Raw genomic sequence first — 23,411 nt, forward strand, 5'->3', positions numbered from 1 at the left:
TTCACTTACTTTTGGAGCATAAGGAATACCATGGAGGACATTCGAAGAAGGAGAGGAAAAGTCAGTTGCAGGAAATCGGAGGGGAAGACAAACCACGAGAGACTGTGGACTCTGAGAAATAAACTGAAGGTTTTGGAGGGAAGGGGTTGGGGGGAATTGGGTGAGCCTGGTGGTGGATATTAAGGAGGGCACGTATTGCATGGACACTGGGTGTGGTGCATAAACAATGGATCTTGGAACACTGAAAAAATAAAAAATAAAAAAAGATCACCATGGTGGATAACCAGCTCTCATCAGACAATGAAAGACAGCGTCTGTAAGAAACATACAGAAGTCTGAAGGAGAAAAAAAGTCGGGGGGGAGGGGACATATCTTCAGGCTCTTCTCTAAATTCAGAGGTAAAGGGCTTAAAAGACTGAAGATATGCCAAACTAGAAGCCCTAACAAGGAGGAAAAGCTGCCAGGGCTCAAATATTCAAGTAAGCAGCCACTACAGACCCACCTGGAGTAGAACAAGCATTGCGTGAGAGAGAGCATTAAGAAGGCCCAACACCAAGCAGCAGAGACGTCCCAGCAAGCAGGGGCCAGACGTGGTGGGTATGGTTTTTTTTAATATCTCAGAGTTTTGTTTCATTTCCTCACACAGAAGCACATTACGTATGTATATTACCAACTCTTTCAAAGTATGCTATTTTGAAAGGCCATACAAATGTATAAAATGATTGAATGGAGTTAACTAAATTTGATGTATTATTTACTAAAAAAGAAAGTGGTTTTTTTTTTTAATTTAACAAAAATAAGAAATTAAAAACGTAAAGATGAAAGGTAATTTTGGGAAAGGAAACAATACATCATTTAGTGTACATGTGTGTTTAAACAAAACTGACTTTTATTTCGGTGGCCGTGGGTTAGCTGAGTTCCTTTAAATAGTTAGGGATTTGCGAAGAGCAAAGCTCATGTAACATAATCTGTGTTTTCCACAAATCCCCATCGGTCTCCTTACTTAAGAAACCCATGCTTCCTGGCTGGATGCCGGCATGCCAAACCTGCCCAGTCGTGCATAGTTTTATTTCTGTTACTAAATTAGGAAACCAAAGCGGGCAACGTCTGGGCCAACAGCAAAGAGAAAGGCTCGGCATCATTAGTCGGCTTGTCTTCTTAAAAGCCGGATCATTTTAAGATATTTAATTTTTAATTAGAGATATACCAAAGTAATTTAGCCTAATAAGGAGCAATACTAAGAAATAATTAAATGAAGACAAAGGCAGAAATACAAACATTTAACAAAGTATTCTTCTGAATAGCCTTAATCATGATGCTGAAAATAAACTACTACCATTCAAGGCTTAATGTCTCAATGACGGATACTGAAATACTGCCTTATTTGCTTAAGCAGTGAGGAAGAAATGGGAAGTTATTCATCACAATTTTTACAAAGATCTACTAACATACTTTATGCAGAGCACTGTTTAGGAAACTAAGTGGAGCATTCAGAGACCTGAGTACAGGAACACAAAGCAGGATTTCAAAAGACAAAGTCACTTTGTTTATTTTCAAATTTAAGAATGACAGAAAAATACAGAAGGGAAAAATCCAATTTTCCACATTCCAAATTTGCTTTCCCCTAATTAGCATATCAGAGGGATTTCAAAAAACGATAGTTGTTAAATAACATTCCTTAAAGCATTTTAAACACACCTAATACTTTCTCAAAAACTAAAGCTTGACTTGTAAGAATGTTGGGAAAATTTTAGTTCTAGCCATATCTGAGTGATATTTCTTATAAACATTTTGCTAACTATTGATACATTTCAAAGTAGTATTTATTTTACTTTAGTTCTTTCTATGCAAGAATTAAAAAATTCAAATATATGCTATAAAATCTGTATTTTATATGGATGAGATGTATACAAATACCAGAATTTACACATTTATAGAAAGATTAAAATTTGAGGGTTATAACAGGCCCTGAAAGTCTTGATTATCAAATATGACTTAAAAGAAAAAGATGTTCACAATATTTACTTCCCAACCTTTAGCAATACAGACTTTTATATTTATAAAGAAGCCACAAAGAGAACTCTTCTAGTCACAATCCTAGTTGTTTGGTATCCTTTCATCTAATATTTTTGTACATATTTCCATGATTTTTAAGCAACACTGAAATGCATTTAGGTAATCTGGTATGAGACAAAACCCCGAGCCTTTCTCTTCTTTTTTCTCAACTCCCACCACCACAATCTGGCCATCAGTGAGGAGCAGACACAGGGGTTGGACAAGCAGAAGCAATCTCCCTCAGTCTCAAGGCTATCCTTCAACTGTCCATCCCACTGAAGTCACAATGCATACCCTGTCCATCTGGCCCCCTTGTCTGGCCCTTCACTGTCCCTATATTATTGATAAGAGACACCCTTCTGTGGGAGACACAATAAAATCAGAGACACAGGCTTCAAGTCATAAAGTACACAAATAAAAATAAAAGCGAGTAAGACTGATTAGAAATTCTACTCAATAGTACAATAATCCCCATTGATCAGTGTAATAAAAGGTCTTCCAGACCCTCATTTTTACCTCCTTATTGCTACATAAAGAAACATGTATATAGATGAAATACCCCAAAAGGAAAAAAACATTGATTCTCTCTGGTTGTAAAAAAATCAATGACATTTATTTTTCGAAAGAAATTTGAAAAGAAAAACAAAACTGAAAGACTCAAAACTTCCTAAAAAGCTACAGTAATCAAGCCAATGTGGTACTGTCATAAGGAGAGACATAAAGACTAAGAGAACAGAACATTAGAAATAAACCCATATGTTTACAGACACGTTTACATGTTTACAGACAACTGACTCTCAACAAAGGTACCAAGAAAATTCAACAAAGAAAGGATAGTCTTTTTAACAAATTGTACTGGAACAACTGAATAACCCATATACAAAATAAAAGAATATGAAGAGACAAGTCACAGACTAGGAGAAAATATTTGTACATAATATATCTGATAAAAGGCTTGTACTCAGACAAGAGTAGGGTTGGCAAACTTGCTCATAGGGGCCACTTAATACACATATTAGGCTTTGTGAACCATAGAGTCACTGTCTCAACTACTCAACTCTGCCATGGTAGCACAAAAGCAGTCACAGACAATATGTATATGAATGGGCATGGCTGTCTTTCAATAAATCTTTATTTACAAAATCAGGTGAAGGGTCAGATTTGGCCCATAGGTCAGAGTTTGCTAAGCCCTGGTCGCTAACATCTCCTTCCAGGTTATCTGATTCTCATTCTGTGAGAACTATTTCACAACTCTGTAAGTTGTAGATCATTGATAGCAATGTAAAATAATCCTTGTTTATGAACACAAAAATAAATTATGTCCCATGGAGAGACAACCCTCTGTCCCTGTGGAGAAAACCAGCTTTGCTTCCAGTTGAACATGCATTTCAATATTCTTAATCTGTAAATTTCTGTTCTCTGCATTCTCCTTTGAATTGATTATAATACCTTAACAGTTGCCTTATTAATAGGTTAAATATAAGGTTTAACATATTTAAAAATGTTTATATCTGTATGGAAATCATGATCTGACTTTTTTTGTGAAAACTACCCTTTAACATCAGAACATATAAAGAACTCTTACAACTAATAATAAGAATACAAACGACTTAGAGGCACCTGGGTGGTGTCGTTGAGCGTCCAACTCTTGATCTCACGGTCCTGGGATCGAGTCCCCTGACAGGCTACCCACTCAGACAGACAGGCTCTGCCGGTCTCCCTTTCTCTGTCCCACCCCCTGCTCACGCTCTCTAAAATAAATAGATAAGGAGGGCATATATTGCATGGAGCGCTGGGTGTGGTACATAAACAATCTTGGAACACAGAAAAAATAAAATAAAAAACAACAACAAAATAAAATACATGGATTAAATCTTTAAAAAAAAGAACACAACAAAATTGAGCAAAAGATTTCTAAATAGATATATTTCACCAAAGAAATGGCACATAAGGACAAGAAAAAATATTAGTCTGTTCAGGCTGCCGTAACAAAAACACCACAAATTGGATGGCTTAAAAACAAAAATTTATTTCTCACTGTTCTGGAGGCTGGGGAATCCAAGATCAAGGTGCTGGCAGATCCAGCATCTAGTGACGGCCAGCTTTCTCATTAATGGCTATTTTCTCACTGTGACATGACATGGCAGAAAGGGTGAGGGAGCTTTCCTGGGCTTCCTTGATAAGGGCACTAATTTCATTGTTGAGGGCTCTGCCCTGAAGACCTAATCACCTCCCAAAGGGCCCAATTCCCAATACCATCACCTTGGGGGTTAGGATTTCAACATATGGAATTTGTGAGGACATAAAAAGATGCTTAGTCTTCAGTTACTAGGGAAATGCCAAATAAAATCATACTGAGTTGCTACTATACAGCTACTAGAAGAGCCACAATAAAAAGACTGAAAATACAAATGTTGGCAAGAATATGGAGGAACTAGAACATTCATACATTGCTAGCAGGAATGTAAATGGTATAGCCACTCTAGAAAACAGTTTAGCATTTTTCTTTCAAAGTGAAAAATATAGTTTACCACACAATCCAGCAATTCTACTCCTAGGCATTTACCCAAGAGTAAGGAAAACATTTGCCCACAAAAAGCTTGTGAACAAATGTTCATAGCAATATTATTCCTAACAGCCCAAATTAAAAACAACTTAAATGGTCAATCACCTAGTGAATAAATAAAATATGGTATATCCATACAATAAAATGTTACTTAGCAATAAAAAAACCCAAACTATTAAAACATGAAACTGCAGACAAGAACATTATGCTAAGTAAAATAAGCCAGACACAAAAGGCTACATATTACATGACTCCATTTATATGTAATTTCTGGAAAAGGTGAAACTATAGAAATAGGAAGATGAGAAGTTGGCTGGGGGTAAGAACAAGGGCTGTCTTGACAAATAAGAACTGGGGAACTTTTGGGGACGATGGACATATTCTAGAATTCAATTGTGATGAAGGCTCCTTAACTGTGTACATTTAAATAAAATTCATCAAATGGATCATGTAAAATGGTAAAATTTTATGCTATGTAAATTATGGCTCCATAAAGATTTTCTAAAAAATCAATGGGAAGTAGTTTATATAAATTAGTGACCAATACCAGGAACAAGATTATATACAGATTATAAAGATTAAAGGTTAAGGTTATAAAGATTATAAAGGTTATAAAGATTAACAAGATATGATTTAGAGGACTTTAAAAAGTGAAGAAAACAAGTTGTGTACAGGTCATACTTTGTAAATCGATTACACAGAGAGCCCTGGTGTTAAGGAAATCAAAGTGCTATTGCTTGCTTTACTGTTTCTATATCATAACTTTACAGAGTTCTGATTTTGAAGTAGTTAGAAATTTAAACTATCAATAGGAGATAGACATGATATATAAATGCTCATAACTTGTAATAGATCATGTCTTTTAGCATCAGAAACAGATTTTTGACACTCATTCCATGCCCTTCATAAAATGAAACCTGTTAGCATTGGCATAAAATCAAGGATGTTGGGTTTTACTGGTAGAAGGTATATCAGAACCCATCAAGTTAAAACTTCTGTACCACGCTGAGTAAGAAAATGGAGACATGGGAATTCAGTGACATTAAGTTTATAGGGTTTTGCTTTATTGAAAGTTCATAGTTCTTAAAGCTCCATGGAATTCTAAGCATAGGAAATTCAAACAGCTTTAGTCATAAAGTCTGAATGCAATTTCATAAGATGTGATAGGCAAAACAAGAGCATTCAACTCAAATAGATACAATGATTGGCACTTTGGAAAAAAATTCTTAAGAAGTACAGAATAGGTAAAATTGTACTAATTGTTGAGTTACAAAGCCAAATTGGCATACTATGGTAAGAATCTCAAAAGAGAAACAGAATAAAAGTTTCATTTTTCTCTTTCATTTAAAATTAACAGTATTCTATAGTCTATATTTAATACATCACTCACTAAATGTAATAAAAATATTTGGCTCTTAAATTGCTCAATAGTTTAGGGATTTGATATGTGTAAAATATATAGTCAATTATGCCACTGGATCATTTCTCTTTAGGTGAACAAAGCATGGGAATTTATCTCTGAAGAAGAGCAGCTCCTCTTATGTACAGACTGTAAGACCATATTCCATGTATATAGAACAGTATTTGTGACTTCCACTGATTATGCAGAAAAATTAGTAAAGGAGAATGGTCTCCCATACTCAAATAGGTAAGATTCAGTTACCTAATGAGAGAAGGCAATAGAAGAACTGCACCACAGAAATCATAATTTGGGTTTGGGATATATACAACAATATGCATAATTGTGCATACTTTTTAAAAATGTTTTCCAAGATATTTGCTCTGCTTTAAAGAAAGCGTCCTTTTCAAGTCATGCAAAGAGAAACTTATAAAAATATTTCTTTGGTTACTCAACTGAAGACTTAATAATTCAATTTTTAATCTTACCTGATTTAAAAAAAAACTTTCATTCATGAAAGTACACATTTAGGAGGAAAAAATGGATACGGGAAAGAAAAATTCTGAGATTATTCTAAACATCCACATATATCTTTCAGCTATTATTTCCAACAAACTCGATTATTTCAACATTTTAAAAAATGACTACAGAAGTACAGTAAAAACTTGTTTAAGGATAACAGATTCATGTTAAGAAGCTGAAAGCATAAGTAAATAATATGACTTTTACAAAACCTGCTATTACACCCCCCAAAATAAATACTAAGACACTGATACTGTAAGTACACACCAAAGTAATAAGTACCAAACCTTTGAAACTAAAAAGAAAAAAGTTATCCAAACAAGACCTGCCAGGGGCCCCTGGGTGGCTTAGTGGGTTAAAGCCTCCGCCTTCGGCTCAGGTCATGATCCCAGGGTCCTGGGATGGAGCCCCACATCGGGCTCTGTGCTCAGCAGAAAGCCTGCTTCCTCCTCTCTCTCTGCCTGCTTCTCTGTCTACTTGCGATCTCTATCTGTCAAACAAATAAATAAAATCTTTAAAAACAAACAAACAAAAAAACAAGACCTGCCAGACTTTCCCGAATGTCAGCAGATCAAGTGAAGAAACAGAGAAGGCACACAACGAGCTAATGACACTTGTTATAAGCATATAAGGACATTCATTTTTTAAACCCTTTGACACTTTGAAGCCACATTTTTTTACTTTGTTTCCTCATTTACATATACACAATGAAAACTAACGTAAGTTGTTTAAAAACAACGTTATCTGTATAAAATTTTGAGTTTTTAAAAAGGAATGATAGGATTAAACAAAGAACCGTGATGTCAATTGTGTGTGAGGGGATTGGTAACAAACCATATCAAACTGAATTTTGTTTAATTACTTCTCATTACATCAACCCTTGGCAAATCATAAAGCTTTTCATTCACTAAAACAATCATTACGTTTAAAATTACTTGCACAAAAGAAAATATGACTTAAAACATTTAGCAGGTTAAGACAATTTAAAGATGAGGTAATCAACAAGTATGTTCAAATAAAATATGAAACAAAATAAAGGTTTTATAGACTGAAGACAATATTTTTTTAGGAAACACTTATTTCAGCATATAACCTATATTCTGCCAGTTAGTTTTTCTTCACAATTGCATAGTTCAACCTAAAACTATAATTTTCTCATCATGTCACAAAACAACATACTGAAATCAAAGTATTAAAAAAAAAAGCCATGAAAATATAATCTTTTAAAAATATATCTATTTAAAACTTGCCTCTTCCAAAGACAGGTTCACAAATACAAATCAAATCACTATTAAAATATAAACAGCTACTTCATGCTCAAAAGCTCTTTAGTAAAAATGAACTAGGAGACCCAAGTTTTGCCAAGATACCAAAGCTATGATAGAAGTTAACTCCACACCACCTTGAATGTACTGCAAGTTGACTTTCGTCCAAAAATAACAATTCAATCTCTGAATTCCCATTGAGTTGTGCCTAAAAAAAAAATACATTTTATAGGTTCTCAAGAACATTCCCTTCAAAAGATTAAGATCATCTATATTCATCAGCATTGATTTTAATATCCCTAATTCCTGGTATTCGTGATAAGCGTGTGGTTATGAACCCGTTATGGGCTTCTCTCACTACTACCACAACACTTTTGGCAAATTATTTCAATGAATCATTTTAATTGCTGAAGTCACTTTTCAAATCTATAATTTAGAAAGATAATCTTAAAAGGAGTGTGTATGACAGACTAGGAACTGAATACATTGCAGAGAGAAAATAATGGGAAATACTCGAATCCAAATCCTTGGATCCTGAAGAGCACTGACACATCAGCTCAGTCCCTCAACCTTCCACAGGACTTCTCCTTAAATCCTCTTGAGGTGACCTCTGCACTGTCTTCACAGCTCCCACCATTATTATGCTCATAATAGACCATGGCGGGAAAAATTAATTGTACACAGAAAGGGAAGAATAACGGTACCGCATGTAAAGTAAATTTGGAAGTATCCCCTTGGGATTTCAAATTGGGTCGCTGCTATTATGATGCTAGCTGCTTTTAAATCTTTTCACGAAGGAATGGGCCATGGAAAGGAATTCAACATGCCTTAGCCAGTAGTATGATTGATGGGAGAGGCTTTCCAAGTCTGAAGGACTAACTTTACTCCTTTTGCCTTTTTTTAAAAAGTATCATCACAATGAACTTTTGTTTTTCAGACATTTGGCACGTGTTCTGCCATTTCCCTTCACATCTTTCCTAAAAAGGAGTATTTTCTGTATTTACTTGACACTGAAAAGGATGCATGTTCCAGAAAACAAAACTTTTTTTCTTTTAGAGGACTCTTAATGGCCATTTTTATTCCAAGGTTCTGGCCCAATTTTTAAAACTTGGAAAAGTCTGTAAATAAAATTTTAAAGTTTTAGCTCCATTTGTAACCAGATTGTACAATATGTAATAGTATCAAATATAAAATGTTTTTTCTCAGAAATCCATGTGTTTTAGTTACTGAGATGTTATATAAAAACCTGAATAAAAAAATCTATAGGTTACTGTAAAGTAACTAATATGTATTTAGCTATGTATAAAGTTACCTTACTAATAGAGTATTATGTATAACAAAGAAACTAATAAAGTAACTTTATGCTTAAAAGAGACAATGAACAGATTGTGAATGTGAGTTTAGGACTCTGGTAGACAATTTATTCAATTACCTGGTGGTCATCTAGCAAGCTGAGGATGGGTAAATTGTTAGATTTTATCCCTCTTCCCATTAGTTGTCTGCACTGTACCCTGATGACTGAACACTAACACACTCAACAGTTCTTTCTCTATCCTCTCTACTTTCTTCCTTGAAAGCACAAATATTAAAGTATTAGACAATAAAACATCATAAGCTCCTTTGAAGTCTGGGTCTAGATTTTGTATACCTTCACCGTCCCCACTTCCTCTAGTACATAGCATGGTACTCTGAACCAACAAATATTGTTTTTAAAGACTGATTGATTGATTGATCAGAGAGAGAGAGCACAAGCAGGCAAAATGGCAGGCAGAGGCAGAGGCAGAGGGTGAAGCAGGCTCCCTGCTGAGCAAGGAGCCTGATGCGGGTTTCATTTCGATCCCAGGACCTTGGGATCATGACCTGAGCCCAAGGCACTGGCTTAACCGACTAAGCCACCCAGGCATCCCTGAACAACAAATATTTTTTGTTAGGCAGATGAAACCAGGAAGTCAGTGCCCCCAGGTAATGTAAATAACCCCACAAAACAGAGAAAGTCTATTTATATGTATTGCTGACCATATACATACATATAGCCTGGTGACACCAGAGGGGGGCTCTACCAGAGATTAATTACTTAGATTCTTTATTAGTGAAAAAATGTGCTAGCTAATTTACCAGTACTGATGTGGAATCAGTGAAAAGCTGAGTCTCCCTAGGAGAGTATATTAGCCCAAATAACCATGGTAGCCACCAAGGAGGGTAATAGGAGGTGAAGAGCCATGATAATTTGGGGCAAGGGGATACAGTAAGATCCTTTGTGTTCTGAGGATTCCCTTTGAGTTGACCTCTGAGTAGCAAGCACAGCGATGGTGATGAAACCAGGCCTGCCCCCGTGTTCCTGGAGCCACCCAGCATCCTTAGAAACTAACCTAGAGAGCGCCAATGTGGATCACTAAGGAGCAGTCTGTACCTACAGGAGTGGGGTCAGCACTTCTGAAGAAGCACTGCAACCTGTGCTGTCATCTGTCAGATTCTGCCAGTAGAGTCTCTACAACTGGGGTAGTGAGCAACAGTGGAAACCCTAGCATGACCAGGCTCCATTCCCGCTGTGTGTGCTACAGGAAGAAGGCTGATCTGTTCCTCCCTGCCTCCACATCAGATCAATGAGCACAGAGATTTCCGAACAACTCAGAAGGCTACAGGACAGGTCTAAGAAGAGATACTAAATTTCATTTCAATAAAGCAATGAGAGGCTCAACTGGAAGAAAAACACATTTTAAGAAAAAAAAAATAATAAACTTGACTGTACTTGAAAGCTGAGTTTCTGGAACAATTCATACTATTTATATGTAGCTTGTATTTCTGTGTTTGAGTATTTTATTTCTGCAGACATGTGTGCTTTTGTGTGCCTTCATGGTTTTTTAAAATTTTTATTGTTAAAACACAACATAGACTGCTTTAATGTTTTTAATTTGGACTAAAAATCTTTCCCTTTGTGGGATGCAAAACAACTTCTCAAGGATAAAAAAATTTTTTAAAATAGGCTGATTTATATGCCAGATGTAAGCAACATCTTTTCTGACTCCTGGTTACATTTTGTTGTTTGTTTGTTACCACAGCCTTCTCTCGTGGGAGTTTACAGCAAATCACAAAAGCATCAGGCTTCTGTTGACTATCAAGAGTGAGCGGATGCTTCTAATATCCATTGGCCCTGTGGTCTTTACCAGAGGGTGAATCACAAAATGTTTGGCAAGCAAGCTCTGCACTGGTGGAAATCTTTCCTTAATATTCCTTTATTTGCAAGTGCATGGTATTTGTCTTCCTAATAAATCACATAATTTTACTTGATCAAGTTAGAAAAAGCCTTTGGAATAAAATGAGTTTAAATTTGCTCTGTAACAAATACTGTTCCAAGTAGAAGGCAATATACAAATGTTTAAAGGGGTACATAATTCATATATATGAAAGCATACAGGTTAGCGATCAGATGAGAAACTGAAGAGCATGTAATAGACTCCCACTTCCAGACATGACAGGGTCACTGACACCAGACTTGCTCCCCACCAAAATACAATAAAACTACTCAAAAATAGATGAGGCAACTGTGTTCAAGCAACAGACAGGAAACACAGGACTTTGATTCTTGAAGAGGTGAGCCCCGTGTTGGGACGTGGCTTTCTACCAAGGGGGGCACTCTGGGCCATGGCACAGGGAAGTGGAACCCAAGCAGAGCTCAGCAGTCTCACAAAGCAGAAGAGCCAGAGATCCGACCCGGAGAGCTGAAACAGCTGGAAAATGTAGGACAGGGTACCAAAGGGGAGAAAACTGTGAGGTGAAAAGGTGCTTAATAAATGGCGTGCTGGAGAGAGCAAAAGAAGTCACTGAGCAGAAGACGGAGCAGCAGATATATCATGCAACCTTCAGATCAAGAGAAAAAAAATTTTTTTAGAAGAACAAAGCCTCAGTGACCTGTGAAACAATATCAAACGATTTAATGTGTGTGTCTAGAGCTCCCAAAAAGAGAGGAAACAGGGCAGAAAAATATCTGAAGAAATAATGACAGAAAACTTCCCAATTTGGGAATCAAGAAAACCCCAACCAGGATATTTTTAAAGTCCTACATCGTGGCACATCCTAAACAAACTGCTAACAAAAGATGAAGAGAAAAATTTTAACATAGCCATAGAAAAAGGTATTTACAAGGTAACAATGATACAAATTGCAACTGATTTCTCATCAGAAACAATGGGGTCAGAAGACAATAGAAGGTCACCTTCATAAAGTGCCAGAGAGATATCCTGTCAATTGAAAATTCTATATCCAGAGAAAATATTCTTCAAAACTAAAGACAGCTTTGCACAAAGAAAACTGAGATAGTTCATTGCTAGAGGACTTGCACTACAAGAAGTACTAAAGGAAGTACGTCGGACTGAAAAGAATGCTACCAGATAGAAAATACAACCCCAAGAAAGAATAAAGAGCATGGGTAATAGGGAATTAAAAACAAAAAAAATCTTTTTTGTTATCTTGATTTCCTTTAAAAACAACTGACTGTTGCAAAATAGACATATATTGTAGGGCTCATAACATATAGAAATAGCATGATATAAGAACTCAAGGAGGGTAAATGGAAGTATACTACTGGGAAGAGTCTTACAATTTATATTAAGCGGTACAACATCCTAGGTAAATTATAATCAGTTAAGGTTGTGTGTGTGTGTGTGTATATCCACAAAAAGTCTTACACAAGAATGTTTAGTATTAGCTGTATTCATCATAGTCCAAAGTTAGAAGAAACCCCTATGTCCATCAAAAGGGAAATAAATACATGAACCATATATTCAAACACTTGAATACTACCCTGCAAATTACTGAAGAATGGACTACCAATACATGCAAGAGCATGGACACATCTTGACCAGAAGGCTCCACTTATATTGTGCTCACCAACAGATCCCATTAATCTGTGGTCACAGAACTCAGAAGAGTGTTCACCGACGGCAAATAGACTGGAAGAGACACGAGAGTACTTTCTGGGATAATGGAAATGTTCTATATCTTGACAAAGATGCTGATTATATAAGTATATGTCTGCCAAAACTCAGAATTGTACATTTGTGCGTTTCACTGTATGTAAATTTTACCTCAATTAAAAAAAACTGTAAGAGAAGACAAAAATAGGAAGAACAAAGATTAAAAATATAAGAGGGTCTTCAAGGATAACTGTCAAGTTCCATATTGGGTATATGGGGGTTCATCATTCTGTTCCGTTACTTTTGTATTTCAAATTTTGCATAATAAAAAGTTTTTTTTAAAGCAAAGGCAATAATGATGTATTAATACATTTATATTAATGTATTGTACAATGTATTATTAATAAACAATAATGTCTTATATATTTAAAATTTGCTGAGAGTAGATCTCAAGTGTTCTCACCACACACACACATACACAGTAACTGCAGAAGGTGATGGGCACGTTACTTAGTTGGATTGTGGTAATCATTTCACACTGTATACATATATCAAAAAAAACATGCTGCATACCTTAAAAATATGATTTTTATGTGTGAAAAATAAAGATCAAAAATAAAAATTTTAAATATCACAGTAAAAAAAAATAAGCTAAAATATTCATTTAACCTTTTCCTTATGGTATTTGGATACAAACCTACAAAATTCATTGCCAAATAAAATACAAAGTTATTAAAATAATAATTTTTTTAAAAAGGGAGCCTGCTCAGAAAAACAGTGCTTCAAGATTCCAAAGTTCTTATACCATACACCATGACTTCAATAATTTTATCTGGGAAGTTTTTTTTTTAAAGATTTTATTTATTTTATTTGACAGACAGAGATTACAAGTAGGCAGAGAGGCAGGCAGAGAGAGAGAAGAGGAAGCAGGCTCCCTGCTGAGCAGAGAGCCTGATTCGGGGCTCGATCCCAGGACCCTGGGATCATGACCAGAGCCAAAGGCAGAGGCTTTAACCCACTGAGACACCCAGGCGCCCCATGGAAAGATTTTTTGAGTGATGATTATTTATTCATCTTGGAACCAAGTTAAATCCATATTCTTAAGTTAGCCTTACCTTTCAGGCCAGGTTAGGGACTAAGTCAGGAAGCCATTTAAAGCAGGTGTATCAAGAACCTTTCTTCAGTCCGTGGTGTGTGTCTGCCAGAGTTCATCAGAGCCCCATGCATAGATGACCCAGAGCTACTGCTTGGGTGTTCTCTGGTCAGTGCTTCGCTGCCCGTATCCATATCCCCGGGCCGGAGGCTTTTCCTATAGAAGGCTGCTGCTCCGCCACGTGTGTATAGGGACAACAACCACCCCCCTCATCTAAGCAACCCTGAACGAATACTTTTTGGGAGTTGATGTTTAAATGCTTAGGCCTCTCAACACCTGAGCAGGATGATTCCTTGGGTTTTACACAAGATTAAGCTCTCAGTGCCCACTGTGGTGGCTGGTGGAGGAGTTCAGAGCGTGCTACCCCAAAATATGCCAGTCTGGCCTATTCATTATTTTGAATTAAAGGAGCTAAAAACTGGCAGATGCAAGAAGGCATTTTGACCTTCCCTTTTCTTTCTAAAAGCACAAAATCAAACTCCCATGGAAAAGGGGTCCTCCCCGCACCGGAGGAAAGAAGGCATTCTCATCTCCAGAGATGGAGAGCAGAGGCTAAGGGAAATCTTAATAAACCAACCTTGTTAAACTCACCCTTATGTTCCTAGTCACTGCTTCTAATTAGCTGTCCTAACCCAAACCCCACTGTCTTATCACATTTTCACAACTATTACTCTGTCCAACCTAGTGTGTAAGTGTTTGCTTTATCTGCTTCTTTGAGTCTTCATTTTTCAAATGAAGATTTCTTTGCACAAGAAAAAATTACTAAATAAAAGCTGTACACTTTTCTCCTGTTGCTCTGTCTTATGTGAGTTAATCTTTGGGCCCACCTGGAGACCCTAAGAGTGCAGAGAAAAAATTGTACCTCCCCTACACTTGCTTAGTCACATACTCTAAGCTGTCTCCACGTTCCTCTATCCTGTCACCACTTAACACCAGTGTTCTCTGTTCCTCCCAAAGAACTATCTGTGCTTGGTGAGATGGGGGGAAAAAGGGGCGGGGGGGGGGAGACAACATCAAAGAAGAAGGATACAAAGAATGTTGTAGAGCTATCTTAAGCACAAAGTCTATGGGTCTTAAGGACACAACCAGTGATTGGGTTAATAAACTTAGAAAGTCTCTGCCTCCACCTTCTCTCTGTACATCTGCTTCGTCTTTCTTTTTCTGTTTCCTAGTCTGCGTGGCTATTCCCCAGTACCTTGCAAGATTATATACAGCATTGTGCAATAGCCCAGAGAGAAAAAGAGGCTGATCTTCTTTTTCTCACTTCCCCTGCTGTCTCTTACTCTCTTTACTTCTCCCTCACCAGCCTCTTCCAGAACTCCGAGGGTAACAACTGTTCTGTTTGTGTCAGGTACCTACACCAGCACCAACCAACTGTAGAGATAAAGCCATGTCACAAGGTAGGAAAACGGTAGTACATTCAATCTAACAGAATGGGGTAAGGGACATTCCAGAAAATGGGTCCCAGACCACATGACTGCCACCAAAAAAGTACTGGCAGACAACTCAACAGAATCAACCATGAGTCATGGATGTGTTTGAGGAACTGCTGAAAACACTGCACCTTCTTCACAGCAACACAGACACATTCATAATTATCAAATTGTGTGCAAATTTCAGGGCATTCATGAAACCCTTATAGTTCACTCTTAGGTCTAGTCTTAAAACTATATATGTACTAGATTTTTTAAATGTTTCAGGTTTTTCAAATATTGGTAGAAAATTTTTCAAATGTTAAATATTGAAAATGAAATTATATTCAAAGGTTTTTCAACCACAACAAATGCATGTAATGAAGCGTCAACTCTTTCTAGGGAGTATAACATGTAGAAGTCTATACATAACAGCCTTGACTAGGCTGAAGGGACTAACAATCAAGTATCAACTGGTGTCTACTGTCACCAAATAAAGAAACACTGGAGTCCCTCACTTTTTTTTTTTTTCCTTACTACACTTAAACTACTTTCCCATTATATATGCCCAACATGATGAGACACTTCGGGGATATGTGCCTGGCCCCTCAACGATTCAAATCATAACATATGAAATTACCTCATAAAGAGAGAAATAAAGTGAATCAAATAATTAGTAAGGTCTAGTCCATTGCTACTGATAATGGCCTAGAATGAAAAAAAATCTACACATGGCTCAAGTCAACAGTTTCTATTCAAAATACAGCTATAACTATATATAATTTTACTCAAAACAGCCAAAACCAAACATATACAACAGACGAAAGCTATGGAAATAAAACCAGCAGTAAATGCTTAAAATCTACTATGCAACAGGTGTGATATAAATTAAAAATTAGATGCAAGCAGTCAGAAAACCTATACCCTTCACTGGTCATTAGGAAGCAGTCAATGATATTAGTAGCACATCCTTAACCTCTAAAAGTATATAATGGAAGGAAATGACCACATTCTACCACAAAATGCTCTTATATTACAGGAAAAAACAGAATAATAGAAAACAAAGAACAATGGCTTAACAGAATTGTATTTCTCATTTGCTCTTTGAATATATAAAAGGGGCTTCTGAATACAGTATTATAGCCATGTATCTTGATTTTACAATAGATCTTGTGGAAGTTTCATATATAAGAATTTGAAAACTCAGAGTATTATCTTTACTGATACATTTCCTAGGCAATCTCCAAAAAAGAATCTAATTTCCTGAGTATCTGAATATATAAACTTGATGAAAGCTGGAATGATAAAACACCGCTGAGCCTGATTACATACAATAAACTCTAAAAGATCAGATTCCTACACTATATTGAAATTTTTTGTATTAACTATCATTGGAAAATGTAAGACAGTAATTATATAGGGTTAAAGAATTTTTCAAGCAGAGTCAACCACTGTACTATTTTTATAAACAATATTGAATCTACATTATTAAGGCCAGTACATAAAATCTAAAAATTAATGAGTTACTGTGTTTCACTTAGAAATGTTTGTACTTGAAAGACGTAAGAGAAAGTATTTTTTATATCACAAAGAAATATTATAGACTTTTTCATTCATGGATTAAGCATGAGTAGCTTTTATCATTCTCATGTGTCCCTGAAGTTTCACAACAGGTACTAATTTGTAATTCTCGTTGAGTCACACATTTCACCTGGATACACTAAGAGACTGGTTGGTGTTCCTGATTACTAAGTAGAAATAATCTTTGACAATGTGACATCTGCATTTTTCTCTGCTCATTCTTGAACGCAAGGTAACTTTCATAAAATATTTAAGGCACAAGATTTTTTATTCTTTTTAACATATTTCACCTTTTTTTTTTTTTAATATGGGAAGTGACATATGACAGAATTTGCAAATGTGTGGATTCACAAAGGAAGGCCCCTTTATTTCCCTCCTAAGAAAGTCAACTGGTTTACTGGTAGCTCAGGAGAATGCAGAATTTCAGTATTATACATATGTACATCACCTTCTAGGAGAATATTCAGTAGGCAGAACTGACAATTAGTTCTGGGACTCAAACTGAAATTCTGCTATGAAATTCTAGTAAGATTTATTAAGTCAAAGTTAATATACATAAGTTACCTCACTAGAAAATGACAGAAAGCACTGTATTTCCTTTTTGGGTACTAAAATGATTACCTCATGCAAAGTTCAACTAAATTCTCTCACATAAAATATTCAGAACTGAATTACTTCTTTGTACAAATATTTCATGAGAGGAGTGACTTGAAGGGGAACTGAACGCAATGCATAATTGTAGTAAGTGTAGCTAAAAACATAAATGCCACCTTCTTATGTCCATATCAGGTAAAAGACCCTTAGACACATTTCACCACATCCCTTAGTTTCATCTTCAAACAAATATCCCAAATCACAGGTATACCCAAAGTTCACTGCCTAGACACTCAGCAAGAAACAGAAATAAAAATAGATTTGTAAGTAGATAAGAAACTATTGTGTGCTACAGACTGTGATTACCTGGAGGTAGGAATTGCAGTTGGTTATTAGCTAATCGAAGATGACGTAAAGCTCTCAGACGACCAATTTCTGGGCAAACAATTTCTAAGGCATTGTCACTAAGATCCAAACACTGGAGTTTTACGAGGGATCCAATGGCTTCAAAGAGAAAAGAAAGGTTAAGGCAAGATTAATTTGACCCAAGTGTTATGACAAATCTTAAATGCAAGTACCACTAATTAAAATATCTTAATATCCCTGCTGCTGTTGTACAAATAGTAAAAACACAGGTCAAAGTATATTTTATAGGAGTGATAAGACTTCAACCTTGATATAAAATATGATAAGTTAAAAAGCACAAATAAAAATGTTACAGTGTAAAGCATTGCTTGAATAAATAAATAATGAAACGATATATAAGGTCTTTTTGTCTAACCAAAATTCTTAGCTGGATTTATTAAATTTAAAACTTAAAAGGATGCCTAGGTGGCTCAGTCACTTGAGCGACCAACTTTTGATTTGGGCTCAGGTCAGGATCTCAGGGTTGTGGGACCAAGCCCTGTGTTGGGCTGCATACTTGGCAGGGAGTCAGCTTGAGAGTCTCTCTTGTCCTTCTCCCTCTGCCCCTCCCATGCACACATGCTTTCTCTAAAGTAAAATAAATAAATAAATCTTTATTTTATCTTCATGTTTTATTTTTATTCTGTTATATTAGACACCAGACAGTAAGCACAACATTTGTTTTTGATGTAGTATTTCATGATTCATTATTTGCGTATAACACCCAGTACTCCATGCAATCTGTGCCCTCCTAATATCCATCACCAGGTAAGTCTTTTAAAGAAATTAGAATTTTAGGGTGCTTGGCTCGCTCAGTCTATAGAGCATGGGACTCTTGATCTCGGGATTATGAGTTTGAGCCCATACTGGGTGTACAAAATACTTAAAAATAATGAAAATAGATTAAAAAATAAAAATCTTTGAAATTTATCATTTTATTATTTACCTAACAATTTATCCAATAATAATTTACCTGTTATAACCATTTGACTTATTATTTATTTAATCAAAATTATTAACTGAACTTACTAATCTTTGAAACTAATAAATCAAAGATACTTTAAAAGTAAAATTCCTTAATATTCCAATCAAAATTTGTTCTACTATTATAAAGGAAAGCATAAACGATGGTACCTCCTAACTAAAAACTGGAAGTGGACTTACCTTCTGGAACCACAACTATGTTATTTGAGTGAAGGTACCTGGGGTGAAAGAAGAAAAAAAAACAGTTGTTATCATCCAGTACTTTTGCAAGATAACCAATCTGTAAAATGCTCACTTAGAAATTTATCAAATAAAAAGGGATGAAAGCTTTCTATCATATGGTACTTTAAGTGCATGACACAAAACCTATGGTCATCACAAATAACTAACACCTCAAGAATGATATTTTATGCTGGAATTGCAAATATTAAACCTATTTACTGATTTGTTATTTTAAAATAAAAGCATGCATAACAGATATATTTTGAGGTATTTTTTAAACTCAAAAAACAAACTACCACTTTTTCTAGTTCATTTTAAAGTGTTCAGATTTTCAGAAAAACACGAATTGCGTCAAGAAAATCAACACTTATTACGTAAATGAAAATGCAACTTTCAATTTCTAAAGGACAACTTTACAAAATAAATCAAAACTATTTCCAGCTAATAGACTGACTGAGAACCAAGAATGGAGAGATTAAATACTGACCATTTACAGTATCTATAAAAATACTCAACTGTCAAGCTACATAATTTATTTCACAGCAAAAGGAATCTCATAAACAAGAATCAAATTCTTTTCTTAAAAAAAAAAAAAGTTACCCCTGCTGACAAGTCCAGACAAGTCTAGTAAATAACTTTTCTCATGGAAGTATCTTTAGCACACTCTGGTGGAGACTTTATGCAAACAGCGCAGCCGACTATTCAGAGCAGAAGTGACAACTGCAGATCACATAATAATTTTAAAATAAATTCGTATCACTGATTTTCAGACACGAGACCTAGATTTTTTTTATATTTTCAAATCTACCATTGTATTTGTTATATGTCATAAAAATGTCTATATGTCATAAAATCAGTCTTCATAAAATATTTTTTAAAGAATTTTGAATTTTTTCTACATTTTTACATGTTAAAATGTCACTAACACAAAATAAGAAAGATACAAAAGTAATACATTCACAATTATTTAATGCTGCATTAAATAGATTTTCTGTTGTTATTAACCTGCTGGTCCTAACACAATTTAAACAATTATTCCATTCCATCATATATTTTATTCCTTGTTTTGTGTACGTAAAATGATCTCACATTTTAAAATCAATATTCTTTAAGCATTAGTTTTAGGAAGGAATACCTAACTGCTTTATGAGATGACCCTAAAATTTCTTTGGTGCCAAAAGACCATATGTAAATAAATGGGTGAGCACACATGCATACATACACACCCATTTGCATTTGTCACGCAAAAGTCAGGGTTCCTGGACACCAAAATAAAGAGACAACTCATTTTTCAGTTACCCACAAAATACTTGCCTAAACTCAAGTTCTACATATGCAAAACGACCTTAAAATGAATGCCCAACACCAAGGTGGACTCTAAGAAACTGGGCTTGTCTAGGTGGACAATGACAGGCAACTTTTGAGAGAAGGAACACCAGAAGAGGTCTAGTTTGGGTGGTAAGGCAAGAAGGAAGGTTTTTGATGTGTAAATTAATTTTTAAAACTTCAATAATAACAAATTATTACATGTGAAAAAAAAAATGCCCAAATCAAAACATGAACTAAAAGTGCTCGCTGTTATGAATGAAACTTAAAAATGTATTTTAACACATTAAATTTACCTACATTAAAATGAAGATGCAGTCTACAGAAAGAATAGAATGTTCCCAACCCTAACTACAAAACATAGGTGTGCGGGACCACCCCTACCACGTGAAACACCATCTCAACTCAGGTTATCCTGATGTGCAAGTGATAATCATCACTGGTGGGATGGGCCCGAGAACAGGCTGTGAAGCTGGAAAGAGTGAACCTCAGTAGCCATGTGCCCAAGGAAAAATTACTCAACTTCTCCCTTTCATAATCTATAGAAGGAGAGAATAATAATACCAATAACATCAGGATATTGTTAAGGATTAAATGAATCCATAAATGTAAAGCTCTTAGAACAATAAGAGTACCATGAATGCCACTGTTATTGTTATTATAGTTATTGTGAGTCATCTATAATCAACGGTTTAGCAATTTTAAGTCACTTCTCTTTACTCATTTTTTGTAATTTCAAAGTAGTTGAAATGTTGGTGTTTCTAGGTGTAACTAGTTTTCATCATAATCTCCTATAGCGCAAAGAGTTTTCATTCACTGCTGGCGGGAATGCAAACAATACGGCCACGCTGGAAAGTACTTTGGAAGTTTTTTTAAAGAAAATTAGATATACAGGGGCGCCTGGGTGGCTCAGTGGGTTAAAGCCTCTGCCTTCAGCTCAGGTCATGATCCCAGGGTCCTGGGATCGAGCACCGCATTGGGCTCTCTGCTCAGCAGGGAGCCTGCTTCCTCCTCTCTCTCTGCCTGCCTCTCTGCCTACTTGTGATCTCTGTCTGTCAAAAAATAAATAAAATATTTTTAAAAATTAGACATACACATTTACTTAATAGTGATATGCCAATGTCAGTTTCTTACTTTTGACAAATGTATCATGGAATTTTAAGATGTTAACAACAGGAGAAACTGGGTGAGAGAAGTACTAGAACTCTGTACTCTCTTTACAACTTTTCTGTAAATATAAAATTGTTTCAAAATAAAGTTAACCTTTTTTTTTAAATTAAAAGAACAGGGCTTTTATTTCTAGCCGTGATGGAATAATAGGGACCAGATTTACCTGGCTGCTATAAGCAAAAGGAAAATTGGATAGAACATATGAAACAATCATTTATAGATAGAAAAAACAGGCAATTAGGATTATGTTACCTGAGAGAGAAGAAACAACGCAAGCCATCCGTGTCCCTAGCTTTCTACCTGGAGGGAAACTGTGAACTGTGGAACATGAATGGGATCCCAAACAAAATATATTTAAGTCTGAGTTATGGAGACACAAGTCAGAATTGTGAGGCAGCTGGAAGTTGTGGGGAAACTGAGGCAGCTGGAAGCTGTGGGGTAGTGGGGTGGAGTTGTGGAGGAGAGGATGCTACACGGAAAAAAAAAAAAAGAAAAAAACCTTTAAAAATTTAAGTAAGGACCCTTTAACTCATTGCTGAATTCTAAAATGCAGCCTAGGCAAAAAGTGACAGAAAACCTATCAGCTGAGTGGTCCAGAAATCATACAGGGATGGAGGCATTTAAGTTACGAGCAGCAAGGATACCAGGCCCTTGTTGATTATCTGGCACATTCAAATCAGAGCCTATAAAGGCCATGCCCTAGTAATAGGGCTAAACTAAGCCTAGAGTAGAGGTTACTCTTGACCTGTCCTAATGAAGTGTAAACACAAGCCATGAAAGGATCAAACTAAATTGTAAATAACCTCATGCCAGAATAAAGCACACACACAAAAAAAGAAAGACAACAAAGTCTAGAGACTCAGCAATGTAAAACTTGTAAGGTCCAGTGTCCGGTCAAAGAGTATTAGATATGCCAATAAATCAAGAAAATGTGACTGATAACAGTCAATACCAGCATATACAAGAGAACACAGATGATAAAGTCAGCAAACAAGGACATAAGAACAAGTATAAGAAGTATATTCAGACATTTAAAGCAAAATAGGAACACTGCAAGAGAAGTGTTTAAAGTATGAAGAAGAAACAAACAGAACTTCTAGAGACCAAAAATACAATGAACAAAGTGAAAGCATCACTAGGTGGGGTTAACAGCAAATTAGAGACTGAAGACAGAGAAATAAAATTTGTCCATACTGAAACACATAGAAGAGAAAAAGACTGAAAAGAACTTGAAAAGACTGTTGATGATTAAGTGAAAATATTAAACAATCTAACAAACATGTAAGAGTCCTGGAAACATGGACCAGAGAGGACTCTCTCTTTTTGATTTAGCAATCAAAAATTGCTTACTTTGATGAAAGCTATAAGGACAAAGCCAAGAAGTTCAACGAACATCAAGCACAAGAAAAAAGAAAACCACAACGAGGTATATCAAAATCAAATCCCTGAAAAACAGTGTAAAAATAAAAACCATCAAAGTAGTCTAAGGGGAAAAAAAACCACGTTACATGTAAGGGAACAAATATAAGAACGATAACAGATGTTGCTTCAGAACTATGGAAGCCAGAAGATAATGAACATCATAAAAGTGCTAGAAAAAAAAAAAAAATCAAGAATTCTAATTCCAGAAGACCAAAACAAAACTTCAAAACTAGGAAGGTGAATGTAAAACAAAAAATATAAGACTTTCAGAGAAAAAGACTGATGTGAGATTTTTCTCACAGGAGAAAACCTTGAGGGCCTAAGGCTAGAAAAGGAGTTCTTAGAATTGACACTAAAAACATGATACATAAAAGCAAAAATTGACAAACTGGACCTCATCAAAAGGTAAAACTTTTGCTCTC

General features: G+C 35.6%; 1 protein-coding gene across 2 annotated transcripts in view; it reads right to left on the bottom strand.

Annotated features, from left to right (window-relative positions):
- The window catches only part of LRRC28 (leucine rich repeat containing 28), a 161,978-nt gene that overhangs the window by 102,840 nt on the left and 35,727 nt on the right, over positions 1-23,411 (bottom strand). For both annotated transcript variants that reach the window (XM_044232010.1, XM_044232009.1), the window contains 2 exons: positions 19,030-19,067; positions 17,827-17,964 (listed from right to left, as the gene is read on the bottom strand). In XM_044232010.1, the coding sequence (XP_044087945.1) occupies positions 17,827-17,964; positions 19,030-19,067 (176 nt within the window). The remainder of the gene's footprint in view (positions 1-17,826; positions 17,965-19,029; positions 19,068-23,411) is intronic.

Source organism: Neovison vison, chromosome 13, assembly GCF_020171115.1.
Source record: "Neovison vison isolate M4711 chromosome 13, ASM_NN_V1, whole genome shotgun sequence".
In the NCBI taxonomy this organism is placed as follows: domain Eukaryota; kingdom Metazoa; phylum Chordata; class Mammalia; order Carnivora; family Mustelidae; genus Neogale; species Neogale vison.